This window comes from Leptosomus discolor, chromosome 1 (genome assembly GCF_034619465.1).
Source record: "Leptosomus discolor isolate bLepDis1 chromosome 1, bLepDis1.hap2, whole genome shotgun sequence".
NCBI classification, from domain to species: Eukaryota; Metazoa; Chordata; class Aves; order Leptosomiformes; family Leptosomidae; genus Leptosomus; species Leptosomus discolor.
Window position 1 is genome coordinate 130732316 of NC_141391.1, and position 15969 is coordinate 130748284.

Below are 15969 nucleotides of genomic sequence, written 5' to 3' on the forward strand. Positions count from 1 at the left end.
AGATGCCACAAGCACATGGGCTTACCTTGTAGAGCTTCTTCATCCTTGCAGGAAAATAGACTGAAATGATAAACAGGGAACAGCAGAAAGGACAAACAGCCTTGCTTTCGTTTTTAATGGCTCTGCTAGCCAAAATAACTTCTTCAGATTCTAAAAGAGTAGGACTAGTTTAATCTCTCCCCAGTGACATGAATATCAGAAGCAGTTCTGTGAATATTTTGCAATACCCCAAAAATGCAAGTCTTTGTCCATCACCTGAGGAAATGCCAAGCAGCACAACAGACAACGGTTAAACAATAGACGAGGGAAATTAAGGCTTTTCTAAGTTGCTTTTAATTTCAACTTAAGAAAGCATACTAACCTTTCCAGAAATCTTGACAACTAAGGCTGAACATTCAAAGTGGTTCCAGCAGCATGAACATAGGCAGTATTGCCTTCTGTCCATCAGGAGTGCATCTTATTTTGGGTAACATGCATACACACTCTCAGAAAAACTTTCTCTCCGTGTTCTGTAGATGTCTCCACAGAAATAAGAGGCTGACTTCATGCAAAGCAATGCCAGCGCTCATAATCTCTAACACATACACGCACCCCCTCTGAGGCACCCAGGACCCCTGCCTGGGACACCTCAGCCCCTCTTCTCACAGGAACAGGTCATTGGCCCAGAAACACTGAGAAAACAGCTGGTGGTAAAAAGGACTGGGTGTGGAAGCAACAGCCTTCTTTCCAGTTGTCTCCCTTCACAACAGCCTAAAGCTCCTGTACCCATCTTTGTCCCGCATAAGGAATTTCTGACCCACGACAATGAGCAGAGGGTCTCATTCCTGCCATTAATGCAATCTCTTAAGATTAAACCAAAGCAAAATCCCTTCAGAACACTGCTGTCATTTCAGACAATTATATTTGGAGGAGCGTAAGGAAAGTTCTAATGGAACAGTCAACGTAGTTAAACCCTCTTTAAACCAAGCAGCTGAAAGAGCTTATAAAACAAAGTTTACAAAACCAGATGCTAATAGTCGGCTCTTCTGTGTTTCAAAGCCCAAGCACCAGAAAAGGACGACGTGTAGTTTTTCTAAAACGATTCTTTTAATGAATTGATGCTTAAAGAATATATCCATCTTGCTATTCTGTAGATCAAAGGTTAAATGCATTAAAGGGGAGAGGCATACTTGAATCCTCAGTTGAAGACTCATCACTGCAGAAAACAATTCCCACAGTAGACTATCCTCTTCCTCCATTAGTATTGAAAAAATATTGAAGAAAATATTTCAGTAAAGATTTCTACTTAGTAACAACATGTAATTCTATTGCACCAGAAAAAAGACTAAAGTAAGCACTGTTGATATCTGAAATGCTCACAGCATAGACATGTTTCACTCTAACATGTAGTTTTACAAATGCAGCACAAAATCTTCCCTATCACTTCATGTACTCCTCAAAGCTTTGAAAAAGCTACTTAAAATATTAAAGGGGACTTGAATCTCCCTTTGACTCATCTTTTTAAGCAGAAAAAAGAGGTTTAGCTAACTGAAAACTTTAATGCATTAAAAATAGTTTACAAAATTTGAGGACTGACTTTACCAAAGTAGGAAAAAGGGCTAACTAGCAACCAGTCGAAGAATTTGGTTCCGTAAGTATGTGCACAGCTGGTTCATCAAGTCTCTGTTCTGTCCTTCAACCCAGTGCATTTCTACTAATACATCATTTCCTTCTTTCTTCACATTCATCAAACACTTAAAGAGAAAACATCTACTAGTTTCTTTGGGACTTTGTTCTTTTTCAACTGTCAGATTGCTGGCTTCCTCTGAAGGGCAAGGTTCCTCCTTTGCATTACCGGAACCTTTGCCAAGTGATGTTTCTCCCTGCTTTGCTTCTGTCTCCTCCTCCTTCACATGCTCACTGTGTTCTTCTTTGGCAGCAGACTCTTCCGTTAGCTCGTCATCTGCAGTCAAGTGGACATCCTCATCAGGTGCCATAAACCCCGTTTCAGAGTCTTCAGTCTTGGGGTTTTCACAGTCCGAATTGTTGCTCACACTCTTCTGGCTGGTTTTTTCCTCTTCCATTGCTTGCAGAGCATCTTCAGAAGCTCGTGGAAGTTCTCGTAGTTGCCTTACTCTCTCTCGTTTCTTTCGCCTCAGATGAATCCAGGAGTTTTCAATGGCAGTCACAAACAGGCTAACTTCATCCTTTCCACAGGGAACACGTTTATGCTGAACCTATTGCAGAGAACAGCAGAGCCTCATACTATCCTCTCACAGTTATGCTTTCAAGTAGGATGTTGTTTTAATGTATAATACTTAATACTGTACCTTCAGATCAGTAAGGATCTTCTCTACCCAGGCTCTAACCACAGCAATGGCTTCTACAGCATCCCAGCCCATAGCTGCAGCTTTGATGGATAACTCTTTGACTGTAGAAGCCAAGACCATAAATGTAATCGGTTTTCGCGGTTTTTCTAATTTTCTTCTTTTAGAAGGAGGTGACTAGAAGAAAGAAACAAAACATTACAAAGTTATGCAGTATTAGTGGGATGGCTTTTGCACTCAGAAGACATGGGGATTAAGAGTATAACAAAAGCCACCAAACAGTCATTGACACGGCCCGAGTTTCATGTCACTCCGAAGAGTCCTGCATAAAAAAGAGCTAGCAGGATCGTGCACTTTACGCTAGCCTGAGGGACAGAGGGACTTTATGTTCATATGTCAGGCAAAAAGCTTCACTGGTTCCTTCAAACCACTAGCTCTCTGTGTGAGCTGAGAAAGTGCAGCTGCTCTTGGGAACAAAGGTCAAGTGCCAAGATCCACATTTTGGTCCAAGTTCACTGAAGGTTTACTTGCATCTTCTATAAGGTTGGTTACTGTCTATACCTATCTTACAGTATACGTACATCTGAATCCAAAAGAGCAACTGGCTCACATTAGTTAGGGTGAACAAGCTCCACTTACATTCACATAGGCAAGTCTGACCGTGTCTAGGTCGTATCTATTAGGTAACAGAATCTATATGGTAAATTAAAACAAAGTTCTCAGAGGGAAGCTTAAAGTTCAAATCTAGCCCCAAACTTAGCATATTTTAATACTAAATTGCTATTTGAAGTATGTTACAAGTGACCCTTGTTCACTGAAACCCACAGGAAGTTCCTGCACAGGCTTCTTTTTTTCCTCCCTCATCACAGGTCATTTAGGCATCACATGTGTAACAACTGCCAACAGACAGGCAGCCAGTTAAGAATTCCCACTGTCCATACAGCCCAGCGCATCCGGTGTTCCAGTGCGAAGGAGAACAGTGTGTTTCGCAGCAGCTACAGCTCATCAGCCCTTCCTCAAATAAGAGCCACAGACAACCACAAGCAAACCAAAACTAAGCTACTTACAGGTACTTGTACATCATCATAGAAACTCCATGCCAGTGCCCATCTCATGGTGCGTCCTTGACAGAATTCAGTGTGAGTAACTTTAGGAACCTGTACAAACAAGCAATGCAAAACTTCATTTCATATTAAGAAACAACATTGTTTCACTGCATACAGTTTCATTCATTTAACAAAATTACGAAGTTAGCATAGAGTTATTTTCTCACGACAGAAACGGAGATCCTTTCTGACATGGCTCATGGATGTCAGGGCCACTTGAAGCTGGTCAGTGCCTGGTACCCATGCCCAGGATTTCCTATCTCTGCCCTGCCACGTCTATGCCCTTTCACAGCTTCAAGTTCAGCAAAACACAACATGACCCTTTTTGTGCAGTGATCCAGCACGCCTACAGCACACATCTGCATCCCGGTTCTTTCTCCTTATTCAGAACCTGCTCCTGTTCCACATTTGAATACTGAACCCATCGCTGCAGCAAAGGAACACGGAACAAAGGCAAGGAAGGGCTGGGAAGCCAAGCCACTCACCCGTCTGCAGATGGCAGAAACACTTCTCTATCTTTACCCCAAAAAATCAAGTCTGAACTTACACTGCTTTTAAATATAAATCTCAGATCCAATGCTAGTGTCAACTAGTCTTTGCACACATGGATACTGTAAGGCATTTATGTATGGTATGGAGAATGTGCTAAATACTAGCAAGGATGAATATCAACCATCCCACCTCACTGAATTATCAGCTCCAGAGCACAAGCTCCAGGTCTGCACAGAAAAAAAAAAAAAAAAAAACAACCAATTACTTTTGAGAAATGTCTTCAGAAAGAGAGAGGAAAAGGTGTCTCTATTCTAGAACTTTTCCTGCCTTTGGATTCCTAATTCTACCAAAATTTCCAATAAATGCAGCAAATGCCAAGACAGTTTGAACAACAGTGGACTTTTTGGAACATTTATGCTGCATCCTAGCCTGAACCATAACGCAGCCTGCACTTGGTTACAACAAACATATTATTCCCAGCTCTATCACAACAAAGATTACAAACCTCAACAAAATGAAATTGGTAATTTCAAGAAGAATGCAAAAGAAAAACTCAGCTGTTCTATGCAGGGTTCGCAAGGATTTCTTTCACTTTACTAAGACTGAGGTGCAACAGTTCAAGGATAGCGAATGAAGTCAGATACTTGAAATCTGATGCCGAGCTCAGCATCTGCTTTTGACATTGAGCTTAAGGATTCCCTACAGCCTGTAGTTCATCCTTCTGGGAACTGATTTCACCACGCACTCCCTTTCCTTCACCTCTCCACCATATACAAGGAACTCACAATCACTTCCTTTGCATGGAAATTAGAAAAGATTACGCTTCCTGAAAGCCACAAAAAAGTCCTTTGCATGGCCTTCTTACATGAGAGTAATAGCACAAGGTTCAATTTTACTTGGTGCCAGAACTGAATACAAACCAAATGCTGCTATTTAAATAGTGTTGCAATTTCTTTTATCAACCAAATTGGTAGATTTCATGTTAGCAAAGAGGAAAGAAAGCTAGATTTATTATTATTATTATTATTATTATTATTATTATTATTATTATTATTATTATTTGTTCAACAGCCCTGTTCAGGCTATTTTAAAGCCGAAACACTGAATGTTCTAGAATGGATGAAGACATGCCTCTACATGTGATAGAGATGAAAACCTGGAGATGATACGTACTACTTATCTATCAGCTTTGAATCTACAATAATCAAATCTCAACTGCTTTGAGTGCTTCCCTAACAAAGAATTGCAGTTTCTTCTTGTAAATAAAAACTCAGTAAAATAATTCAATAATAATTACCCACATGCATCGGAACACAGTATATATTGTATAGAACATACACAGGATACACATGAACCATATACAAACTCACCCCCTGGATTCGAAGTTCCTCTTTCAATGGCGCTAAACTGCATTTCTTCCCCAACATGCAACTGTACCATCTGCAAACAACGCATTAACAAAGCGTTTTACAAATACAGATCAACTGAAAATGGCAACTACCACAAAGAACTACTTGGATCAGAAACCTCCAAGAACAATAGGAGATTTAAAAACAAAACAACAACAAAATAATCACACTCTGAAACACAGACTAGGACATAGTACAACACGAATCCGAACAGAAGACCCAAAGACAGACTGGACAAGAGAATCTTTTTGAGTTTTGAGGAAATACATTAAGTCTATTACTGCCACAGTGCCTCAACAACAAAGAATCCTGTTTCAAAGACCAGTTATGTGGAAGATGTTACTCCTCACAATAATTTGTTTCAATTTCCCCACTTTCTTTGGAGAATGAATCAGAATAAAAAGGAATTTTCAACTATTGACAAGTATTTATATCTCAGAAGCAGACCTACTGACTACCACTTCTGCTATTTGTAACTCATTATCTAGGTTTCCATCACCTAACCCGTCTTTCACGAGGAAACCAACAAGGGAAAAAAAAAAAAAAAAGGAAATAAATTTATTTTCCCACTTCTGGTGAAGCTTATCCTTCCACCCAGCTCCACATCTTCATTATCTCCAAACATTACACCTCTGTTCTTCATCTAAAATTACTATTTGAGCTCTAAAATCCCCTCTTCCATACTTTTTTAATGGCTGGATTCAAAAAGGTTATTCATAAATGTAACATATAGAAGTACAAAAATTGGAGTTCCCAGTTATCAAGGGATGGATTCCTCAAGACTATGCATCTAAACTGAAGGCAAGCACTTTAAACTGCTCACATGCACAAATTAAAAATACTGTAAACAAACAAACAAAAGAACAGTATCAGTGGTATTAAGGGACAATTATTTAAATTGACTTCCTGCATAACACAATATACCAGCAATACTTGAATTAAACCCCAGAATTTCTAGCAAAACTAAACCACGCATCTTTCCCAAAATTATAAAATATCAAACCTGTCACTTCTAACTGAAGTGGGGACGGGGGTAAATAAGTCAAGATCATCTCCTGGTCCAAGGCAGTCTCTTTCTACTAACAGTTCATTACTCGTGCCTTTTGGTAGAGTTGCCAAAACTTATCTCTAACAAAACAGGAAACAGTATTTTAAGTAAACTGTTCTTTCTCTAACAGATTCTCCAAGGTAGTTTATTCAAAAACATGAACTGAACCATTTCTACCCCTCAAACACACAGTGCTTATTTTTCCTAAATATGATACACAGCTAACGTGTCGGTATGTTCTATGCCTTATGCTATCAATTTATCAGACCAAGAGATACTCTCTTCTTTCCCAGATGAGTGGTGTTGCCAAGAGGAGCAATACAGGAATGATGCATTCCTCATAGTTCCACATCACCTTTTCAAGGCAAAGGCTTCTTGCCTTGAGAGTAACATCAGTCAGTCCTCTACTACATTTGCCACTCCTTCGAAGGTCGTCAAACAGCAGCTTACCAAAAGCAAGCTTCCCCTGGATCTACACACACCACATGGAACCAGAAACCGTGTTGTTATTGTATTTCCAGAAGTCATTACAGATGCATCCCCTGCCCCTACCTTACAGAACCACTGAAGTCCTCAACTGTACACATGCACTTTCCAGGTCACTTTACACAGTACACCACATGCTGCTGTGGAAACTACACTGGTGGAATAAAACCACTACATATCAGAAAGAACAAGTACAAAGGATAGAAACATCCAGTTGTAAGTGGAAGAACATTTAAAATATATATATACGTACCATCATTTCTTCTCTGACCTGCCTCCCCTCACACACTGCATCACTGACTAAATTTGAAACAACTGTTTCAGCTTATATTTAGTTTTGAAAAACCATTACATTTTAGACACACATAAGAGCATACACACCTGAAAGCTTGTCTACATCAAGTAGCCTAAAATAAAAATTCTACCTACAAACTTTGACAGGAACACCAGTCATTTTCCAGTGTCCTTGCTGGCACAAACAAGATGCTAAAAGGTCTCAAAAGTTTAATTCTTCTGAATTCTTCTTGTAACCACTTCTGAACACCCAAACCTCTATTTTATCACTCTGCCATACTATCTATCCCCTTTTCATGTTTTATCAGATTTAGTGGGTGACAGGGAAAGGAAGGACACTAAAAAAAAAAAAAACCAACAAAAAACCCCACCACGTTTCAAGGTTTGCAAAACTGCAACCTCTGCAAACCACCTCAACTTCTTTTTCTTTAAAAGCACTACAAGACAAAAGCGCTTCTAACAGAGCCAAAGGCAGTTTTGTTTTGTCTTGTTTTCCCCAAACTGCATATATTCTTCATTTTTTCAGGCCCATTACTAGAAAACAAACATTCTAAAGAAAAATTTTGGTGTTACACAGATGAAGATCAGATTCTAATGCTATGCTCTGCCTAGAAGAGTCTAAACAAAACAAAATCAAAACACTTCTTGAACACATAAAATGCAGGCTGCATTTCCTTTGCTTAGGGCACTGATGAAGCTGTGGGAATACACACATAAAACTTTTGCAGCTATATTTTAGAAGGACATTAAAAAAAAAAACCTGAAGGAATCTTCCAGAAGAACTAGAAGCATCATGTATAACACCAGGAGAAGGAAAGTCTGATAATCAAAAAAACTGAAGACGTGCCATCTGTTGATCTTGTTCAAAAGATGGTCTCGCTACGGTTTTTATTGTAGCTGATGTTCACCCAAGACAGCATTCAGTACAATAGTGCCCTTTAGTAGGCAAAGCTGCAAGTTACCAAAATTCAGCCAGGAAAAGACAGAAACTTTTAGGTAGCGAACAACCAGGTAATGGCACAAATCCTCCCCCATCCCAGAAGCCCTTAAGAATCAACCCTGACTGTCTCTAGCAAGTATGAGTGCTAATTTAGCTGCAAGCTACAAGTGCCACTGTTACTGGCTTTTTTTGCCTTCCACCTTTAAATTCCTCAAACGATGAGTTGTACCTGATGCTCAAGAACAACTACTTTTACATAAACTGAGATTAATTACTGATGTGTATGTATCACTAAACAAATCAAACAGATATGACTGGACCACAGCTATATTCCTTACTTCAAATACCACTTTCACATCATTTCTGTCAAAGAAGCAGTCAAAAGGTGTGGGGTTTTTAGCTGCCATAAAGCACTTACCGTAACCTCTTTTTAAGTTGTAGACTATCATGAATAATTCTTTTGACAAATTCAAGTTCTCCCCCCTCAGCCATGATTTCTGTGATCCCTCCTGTGTTTACAGAACTGGGAGGGGGACGCCGCGGATTTCGAGAATTTACTCCCTGGATAAAAAAAGAACACGCGAGATGAACATCTAATGAAAAGTTAGGCCACTTCGTACTCTGCTTCCTGCCTCTATCTTTAGTGGGTTGCAAGTGACACCACCTCTAGTTATCCTCCCCTCATGGATAATAGACAAAGATACGTTCAAAATAAGCATAACTGAGTGAATTCCCTACACTCTCAAACCTAGGTAAGTTCCTTGTCACGCATCAGTATCCAGCTAATGTGAAATACATGCTAAGACATGCTGGTTACATGCATCTACCCAATTACAATCTATAGTGTTTAATTTCAACACTTAAATCTTTTTTCTACTGCCCTATATCATGGACTTAAGTTTCTGACTATATTCAGTGGGTATTGCAAGAACTGTTCTGAGCTGTATGATATTGCCTAAATCAGTACAGAAACAAAAAATACAGACAGGTACAATGCCATAAACTAATTCCTCTGTACCACTGTTACGCAACGGGCACTTGATTTCAGATTTACTAGCTGTTTACTTTCCAAACTAATTCTCTAAGCCAGTAAGAACTTGTGAAAAAAATTCTACGGGTCAGGGTAAGAGTTAACTTTTTCAAAACTTCTTTGGCGCGGGGAGAGAGAAGACTCAAATGCTCTTTCATAATGATCTGGGATTTTCCACTCAACCTTCCTCAAGGGAAGAGATTAAATTGTTGCTACCTTCCCACCCACTGAATACTGAAGTACACGCAACATTTAGTTTGTTAGCTTACCTTTGCTTCCAATTGGTTGGCAAAAAAGGGAGGGTTGCACATGCAGAAATCATAAACGATTTCAGATTCTTCTTTCAGTGCATCCATTAGAAGAGTCTTCTGCGGTACTTTAACCACTAACAGAAAACAGGAATATGGTCAGTAAGGAAATTCATATTTTATCTAGCACATCATTTACATTTCAGTGTTTCCCAAAACAATATATTGTATAAAAGCTGTACTTTCTAAACAATACTTTCTACAAAAAAGATTAACAAATATAAGCATGCAAATAAAGACTTCAGGTTAAGGATTAGCATACAAATAGCATGTACGTTTATACACAGGAGCAGAATTACATGACTGTTTAAAATAATAAGAACTGCTCGAGTTATACTGGGTTCTCTGATGCAACTATGAACACACTTTGAGCTCTTCCAAAAATTAGTCAGTTAATTTAGTCAGTAGTCAGTTAATTACCCCACAGGCTCCTCAGAGATAAAGAAATCCCAGTCTAAACTTTTTTTTTTTTTTTTTTTTTTTTTTTTTTTAAAGATAGGGAATTCTAGAATGGTACTCAAGAAAATGTACTGTTTGGTCTTTCTAGAGTGTAAAGCTAAGAAAGAGAGAGACTAAGAAAAAGCAATCTTCACTGATGTTACATAGCACCAAGGTTAGCTTTACATATAATCTTATAATAAAACAGAATTACCCTGTAAGCAGTACTACACATCCTGCACAGGAGCTGCAGTCTTACACGATTTAGGACTACCACAACGAAAGAAAAAGATTACAGTTCCTTTCTGGACAAACCTTCTGCTTACTAGGGTCCACCAAATTATTATTGCCCATCACAAGGATGAAGGCAAACATCATACGTAGATCTCCGTTGTCTTTCCCAAAGGCTATGTAATTCCTTTGGAAATTGTGGTCAAGTGCTGTCACACATCTTCTGAAGATCACAGGAACTCCAGCCCAAGGAGCAGGACTTTAAATATGGACGAAGTCCAGTTAAAGCATGTATAAAGACTATTACAAGCAGAGATAATGCACATAGAACAAAGATATTCAGAACAGAGGCAGAAGGCGTGTCCCTCTTCTTCACATTTTCTACTACAGTTTATCATAACCCTAAGAACACAAAATTTTTAGGCAATTACCAAAGTTCACGTCATATATAGCAAGAATAATACCTAGAACACCCATTAACTTTAAAGCTGCAGTTCTGTAAGTCACAAGCATTGCAGTGTACAGAAGTTCATAGCCATGAGATCAACAATTTTTAAATCCTACGTGAATAGAAGGATTGTTCATTTTAAAGATATAGTAACATTGTTTCCTGTTTTACAATCTTAAATTCATAAATTAAACACTTAACATTTCTCCTTATAAAACTGTTGATATTAAAGTGTAATGCTTGCTTATCTCTATGGATACTGTTCCCCTGCTTCCCTTATAACATTAAAAAATGGCAAACTAATAAAATTAGTAATTGCTAATTACGAATTACTAAATACAAATTACTAATTGCAATTCAAAGCCAAAAGCTCTTCAGCCAGGCATTACATCAGTTGCACTGATGGTTTTCAGGTTATAGTTTTCCAAGAAATCACTAAATGTCTCCAGCAGCTGCTCAGTGCATACTTTTGGCACCGAGGTGTAACATACCAGTTGCTGTTACTCACAGAGGAGACATTTACTTATATAAATGCTTTGAAATATCCAGCCCACAGTTATTAGAGTATTTCACTGCCTTTCTTGTTAGCAATACCCTTTTCAATTGGAGAAGGGGGCGGGGGAGGGGAGGAAGGGAGAAATACAGAATTAGTTTTTATAGTAGAGAAAGCGGACAATGGGGCTAAGATGAGCAGAACTCTGCAAGAAGATTACGTCAAACCTACCAGTAACACATGGTCTATAGTACATACTTTCTAAAGTTACTTAGAAGATGACGTTAAAGAATACCACATTCCACCAACACAGCTAACTTAATTGACATAGCTTTAATTCACAGTATGTAATTTTATTTGGAAATAGGAAAGCAAATAAAACATACAGGAAGCAAATAATCACGTTGCAGAGCAAGCCTAAATTACCTTGCAAGTACTTTGAAAACATCCAGAGTCCAAGTTGCTGAAAATCTCTTAACCTACCATTACATACAGGGTACTGATTTTTTTTTTTTTTCAAATACCAGACGACAAATTCTGGGCACCATCCCATTCCAGTAAAATAGATACACAACTCAGAACATCATGTAATTTTTTTTTAGCATTTACAATCAATCCCCAGGTTCAGCAGTTTCTGGTTTGCATATATAGGAGAGATTCCCTTTGGAAGAAGGCTACTGCAAGCAGTATTTCACTCTCAGACAAAAAAAAAAAAAAAAAAAAAAAAATCATCACTTTTTTTTTCCTCTGGAAAAAAGAAGCTACAACACAATTAGCAAATCACCACAGCATTACTGCTGCTTTTACTATCACTGGAAGTTTTTCTTCATTGAAGTTAGAATAACACATATATTCCAACATGATCTTCAAACAAAGCTGTTTTGCAAAAATTTCAAGACTCTTAGAACATAACAAAAAATCATGGTTTGTTTGGTTTTTTGTTTTTTCTTTTAAAAAACAGAGGTGCAGAAAGATTTCCCATCTGACTCCAAAATTAAACAAGTTCCTTGCTACAGTAGCATACTTGGCTTTAGCTAAACAATTCAGGCCCAGAACTAAAAAGTGGCAGACAGGGTGGATTGTTCCCAGGCAGCACCTGGCTATGGGTACCACCAACGGTGCTCCCCTCTGCCCACCAGCAATCAGTCATTTAATCCAGCTTATCACCTTCGGCACATGAAGCATTTCCCTTTGCCAGAAGTTTTTTCAGTAGAGTGAAACTCCACCACACCACTAAAAATCCTGTGATGGCAGCAGTAACAGAAACCTGTCATTGTTCTCCGCATCAAGTACGGGATCTTCAAGACTGACATGGAGGACTGAGCAAAACAACAAGATTTTGGTAAAAAGGATATGCCGAAATCCAGCAGAAGTAAAGAATTTTTTCAGAGCTGAATAATGGACCAGCTTTTTAGCATACCAAGTTCCCACAGAAAGTTTTCCAAGGTCATCCACAGACCAAGCCTGGCATTCTGCTGCTACCACAGGCACTAGGATCTAACTCAGAAATGAGGCGGAAGGACTCCCTCTGTACGGTTATGTGGCAGTGTCACGCAAATTAGCTGAGGGGAGCACCCCAGGTCTCCCAGCAGCAAAAACAGCACAAACTCTAAGAAATACTTCAGTAACCGACAAAAAAATATGGAGGGAGGAAAACACCCCAGGGTGAAGTTCAACTTTCATAAGGATGAGTAGTTCCCTATCCACGCATCCCATTCTAGACAAGCTGTGCCTTCCTAGCCTAAGCGTACGCCAACCTCAGCAAACATTCTGCTTCAGTAAAAACAGCAGAGTGTGTATTTGGCAGGAATACAGATTCTGATACGCCACTGAACATGGCAAAAATACGTCACAACATCTTTGTATGCCACTAAATACCTTATTGCATCATACCTTTTATGAGATCAGACAAGTTATTCTGTTCCACATTCTTCTTGGCATAATTGAAGCACATATCATCCACTTCTGTTGCCAGAAAATACCAGCCATTCAAAGTTGCTCCAAGTAACGGGTATATACAAGATGCTCCTGTCCCTGCAGAAGTGGAAAGCCATGAGAAAGGCAAAACACGCCTCTGGTGTCACAGGCAGTGTGGCTGTTAACGATGTACTTTTTACAACAAAAAGAAAAAATTGTTTACTGATCATCTACTACTCAGTTCTTCAGTGTACTTGATTTTCTTAATCTGAAATACAGCATTGTCAAATATGCACTTTTAATAAAATAAAGAATTTAATAATCTGGAATAAGTTTTCTAGTAAATGATCAGCTTTTTGAACTTTTTTCCCTTTTTTTTTCCTTTATGACTTTCCTGAACTTTTTTCCCTATATGACAGTGATTAACTTATACAGTGAAAGCCAAACATATTCTGGTTTTACTAAAAAGACACCCCTACCACAAATATATTTTTATTCTGTATTTTTCTATTATCTACCACTAATAATTTAATTGATGCATATAGCAACCACAAAAAAAAAACTACATACATTTCTGTTCCATCAGACTGTCTTTCCCTAACGCCCAAAACGAACACAGACATAGAGGTGCCAATTAAGATATCTAAAAAGATACCCAGACAGATAAAAACTTGGCAATAAAAAGAAATACATCCAAGAATCATGGCATACGTACGTGGTCAAATTACCAATGACAAACCCAGGATTAAAGGGAACGGACACAAGAAAAGGGAAAGATATCGCACCACCACAAAAGTTGAGTTTGGAGATATATCAAGAGTCTACTGTTCTACTGACTTATTGAAACACACGTAACAACGCCTGTCGGTACACAAAAGCACGCAGTTATCTCCAGCGCTCCTGCAATGTTCCTCTTGGATGGCTTACTGCTTTCCCAGGGTTGGAACATCAATGCTCACTGCAAACTCAAACTGAAGATTTTTCAATATCTGGAGGACTTAAAGGATCTCTCTCTTCTACCTAGCCACCTACTGTGAGGAAGTTCTCAGAAACTGTTTTCAGAAATGCAACCTAATATCAATTGTGCAGAAGCTACCTGACAAGTTCAAAAGTTACGAAAGGACAGCAGCTGCGTGCAAACCACGTGATGATATAAACCGTGTATCCATCACAAATCCAGCAAAAAAATGCAAGTCAGCAAATTTCAGGAGACCAAAATTTCCCTTTCAAAAAAAAAAAAAAAGAATCATGCCAGCAAACACCAGGAAAACAGAAACGAAAGCACTGGCACGGTAACTGAGATGGCTGAACCCAAGCTTTGAAGTCAGTAACTGTAAAGTTTTAATGTCAAGCATTAAAACACAAGTTAGAAAGGAAATTCCAGTCTCTCTCAATTTCATTATGAGTTTACTTCATCGCAAAACAATCTTCAAAAACAAACCTTTGAAATCATAAAAGAAGGTTCTATTGACAAAAATAAAAGATGTGAACTAAATTTGAACGTAGCATCACAGGTGCCTTTTAAATAATCCATACAAAATCACCAAAACTCTGGAATCCAAATGCCGATTTTATTACCTGTATGTGGAATATGGTTTCTTCCTCCTACAAAGCTTGCCTTTTTGTTATTTCTAATGAAAACCCAATTACGTGCATCAGTGTATATCTTATAAATTCACACCTCTACTAAGTAACTGTTGACTTTAACCTACCGCTTAACCCAGATACTCTCCAGGTATCACCCAGTTATCTGGATACCAAAACTGAGCAAGCTGCAACACTCCTAGACTTGTGCGCTGGACGGTACCATCCATTTGTGGATGCGCAGCCCAGTTTAAAACATATCCTTTTTTCAACAACATATAGGAAATCTTTGACCATCTACGACCAAAAGACAGCTTTGCAGGTACTCACATCAGTTTCTAGCTAAGCCGCTTTTACAACGTAGCTCACAAAACCAGCTACATTGAAAAAACGAACAAACAAACAAAAAAATCAAAGTTTAAAAAAGACAGATCATTTATCTGTCCAATACACTCAAAGCACAGAAGAAATTTTATTAAAAGGAACACTAGAAAATGTTGCTGTGCAATTTGCAGACATCCAAAAGTAAACTTAACAGGTTGCTAATATAATTCACTAGTTAGAAGACTAAGAAGAAATGCCATCTTTTTTTTTTCTAGTTCATTTAGGATGACATTTTTGCCTGCGTTCCTAGCAGCACAAGTTTTGTATACCACACAAAGGTACAATCAAGAGAGTTCACGGCCGCGAAAAGCCAAATAATTGCCTGCTATGGCCGTTCGTGTGTGTTTGTGCAGAGAAATCCTACCCACCAAGAAGCCAAATGAAACACCACCGGAGCCAGACTTGCCCATTTCACCATGGCGAGCACAGTTCAGATTTTTTTGTTTCTCAAACGAAATTTACTAGCAAATTTCATCAGCTGGTTTCACTGACAGTAAATAATGAAATTAAACGTTTTGTGTTTCCAAGTACCTATGTCAATGCCTCGCCTAAGGACTTGCTTGTCAGCATCCTGGTGACCGATGAGATCCTCCACCCAGTGGATGTAGTTCAGTCTCAGGGGAACGGTAGGAATAAGCCTTTCCACGGGGATGTCAATCGTAAGCCCAAAATCCTCCTTCAGGAGGGTACACGTCAGAGCCCTCACCGCCTCGGGGTCCTTGAAATTCAGGCTGAAAGGCAGAACCCGCGGTTAGCGCTGCCAGCGCCCTCCCGCCCGCCGCACCCCGGGGGGCGGTCGCACACGCACGGCGCTCGGGCAGCGGCGGGAGCCGCTCCACAACAGCCCCGCCCCGCCCCGCCCCACCTGCCCCCCGCCGCCCTCCCTCCTTCCCGCCGCCCCGCCGCCGGCCGCCGTGCGGGCCCTACCTCACCCTGCCGGTGAGGGTGGTCTGCACGTGCTGCTGGAACGCGGGGTACTTGGCGGCCAGGTAGGCGAAGTCGGGCGGCTTGTCCTTGTAGCGGTTGCGCGCGTGCATGGACTTGTTGAGGGCCAT

At 39.5% G+C, this 15969-nt stretch overlaps 1 protein-coding gene across 1 annotated transcript; it reads right to left on the minus strand.

Moving 5' to 3' along the window:
• Positions 1-1581: 1581 nt before the first annotated feature.
• On the minus strand, positions 1582-15969 carry METTL16 (methyltransferase 16, RNA N6-adenosine). The gene is made up of 9 exons (XM_086464617.1): positions 15842-15969; positions 15446-15645; positions 12923-13063; positions 9381-9496; positions 8500-8642; positions 5275-5344; positions 3374-3463; positions 2310-2483; positions 1582-2216 (listed from the first exon to the last, which is right to left on the minus strand). The coding sequence occupies exons 1-9, from the start codon at positions 15967-15969 to the stop codon at positions 1599-1601; spliced, it is 1680 nt and encodes a 559-aa protein (XP_086320743.1). The 3' UTR covers positions 1582-1598.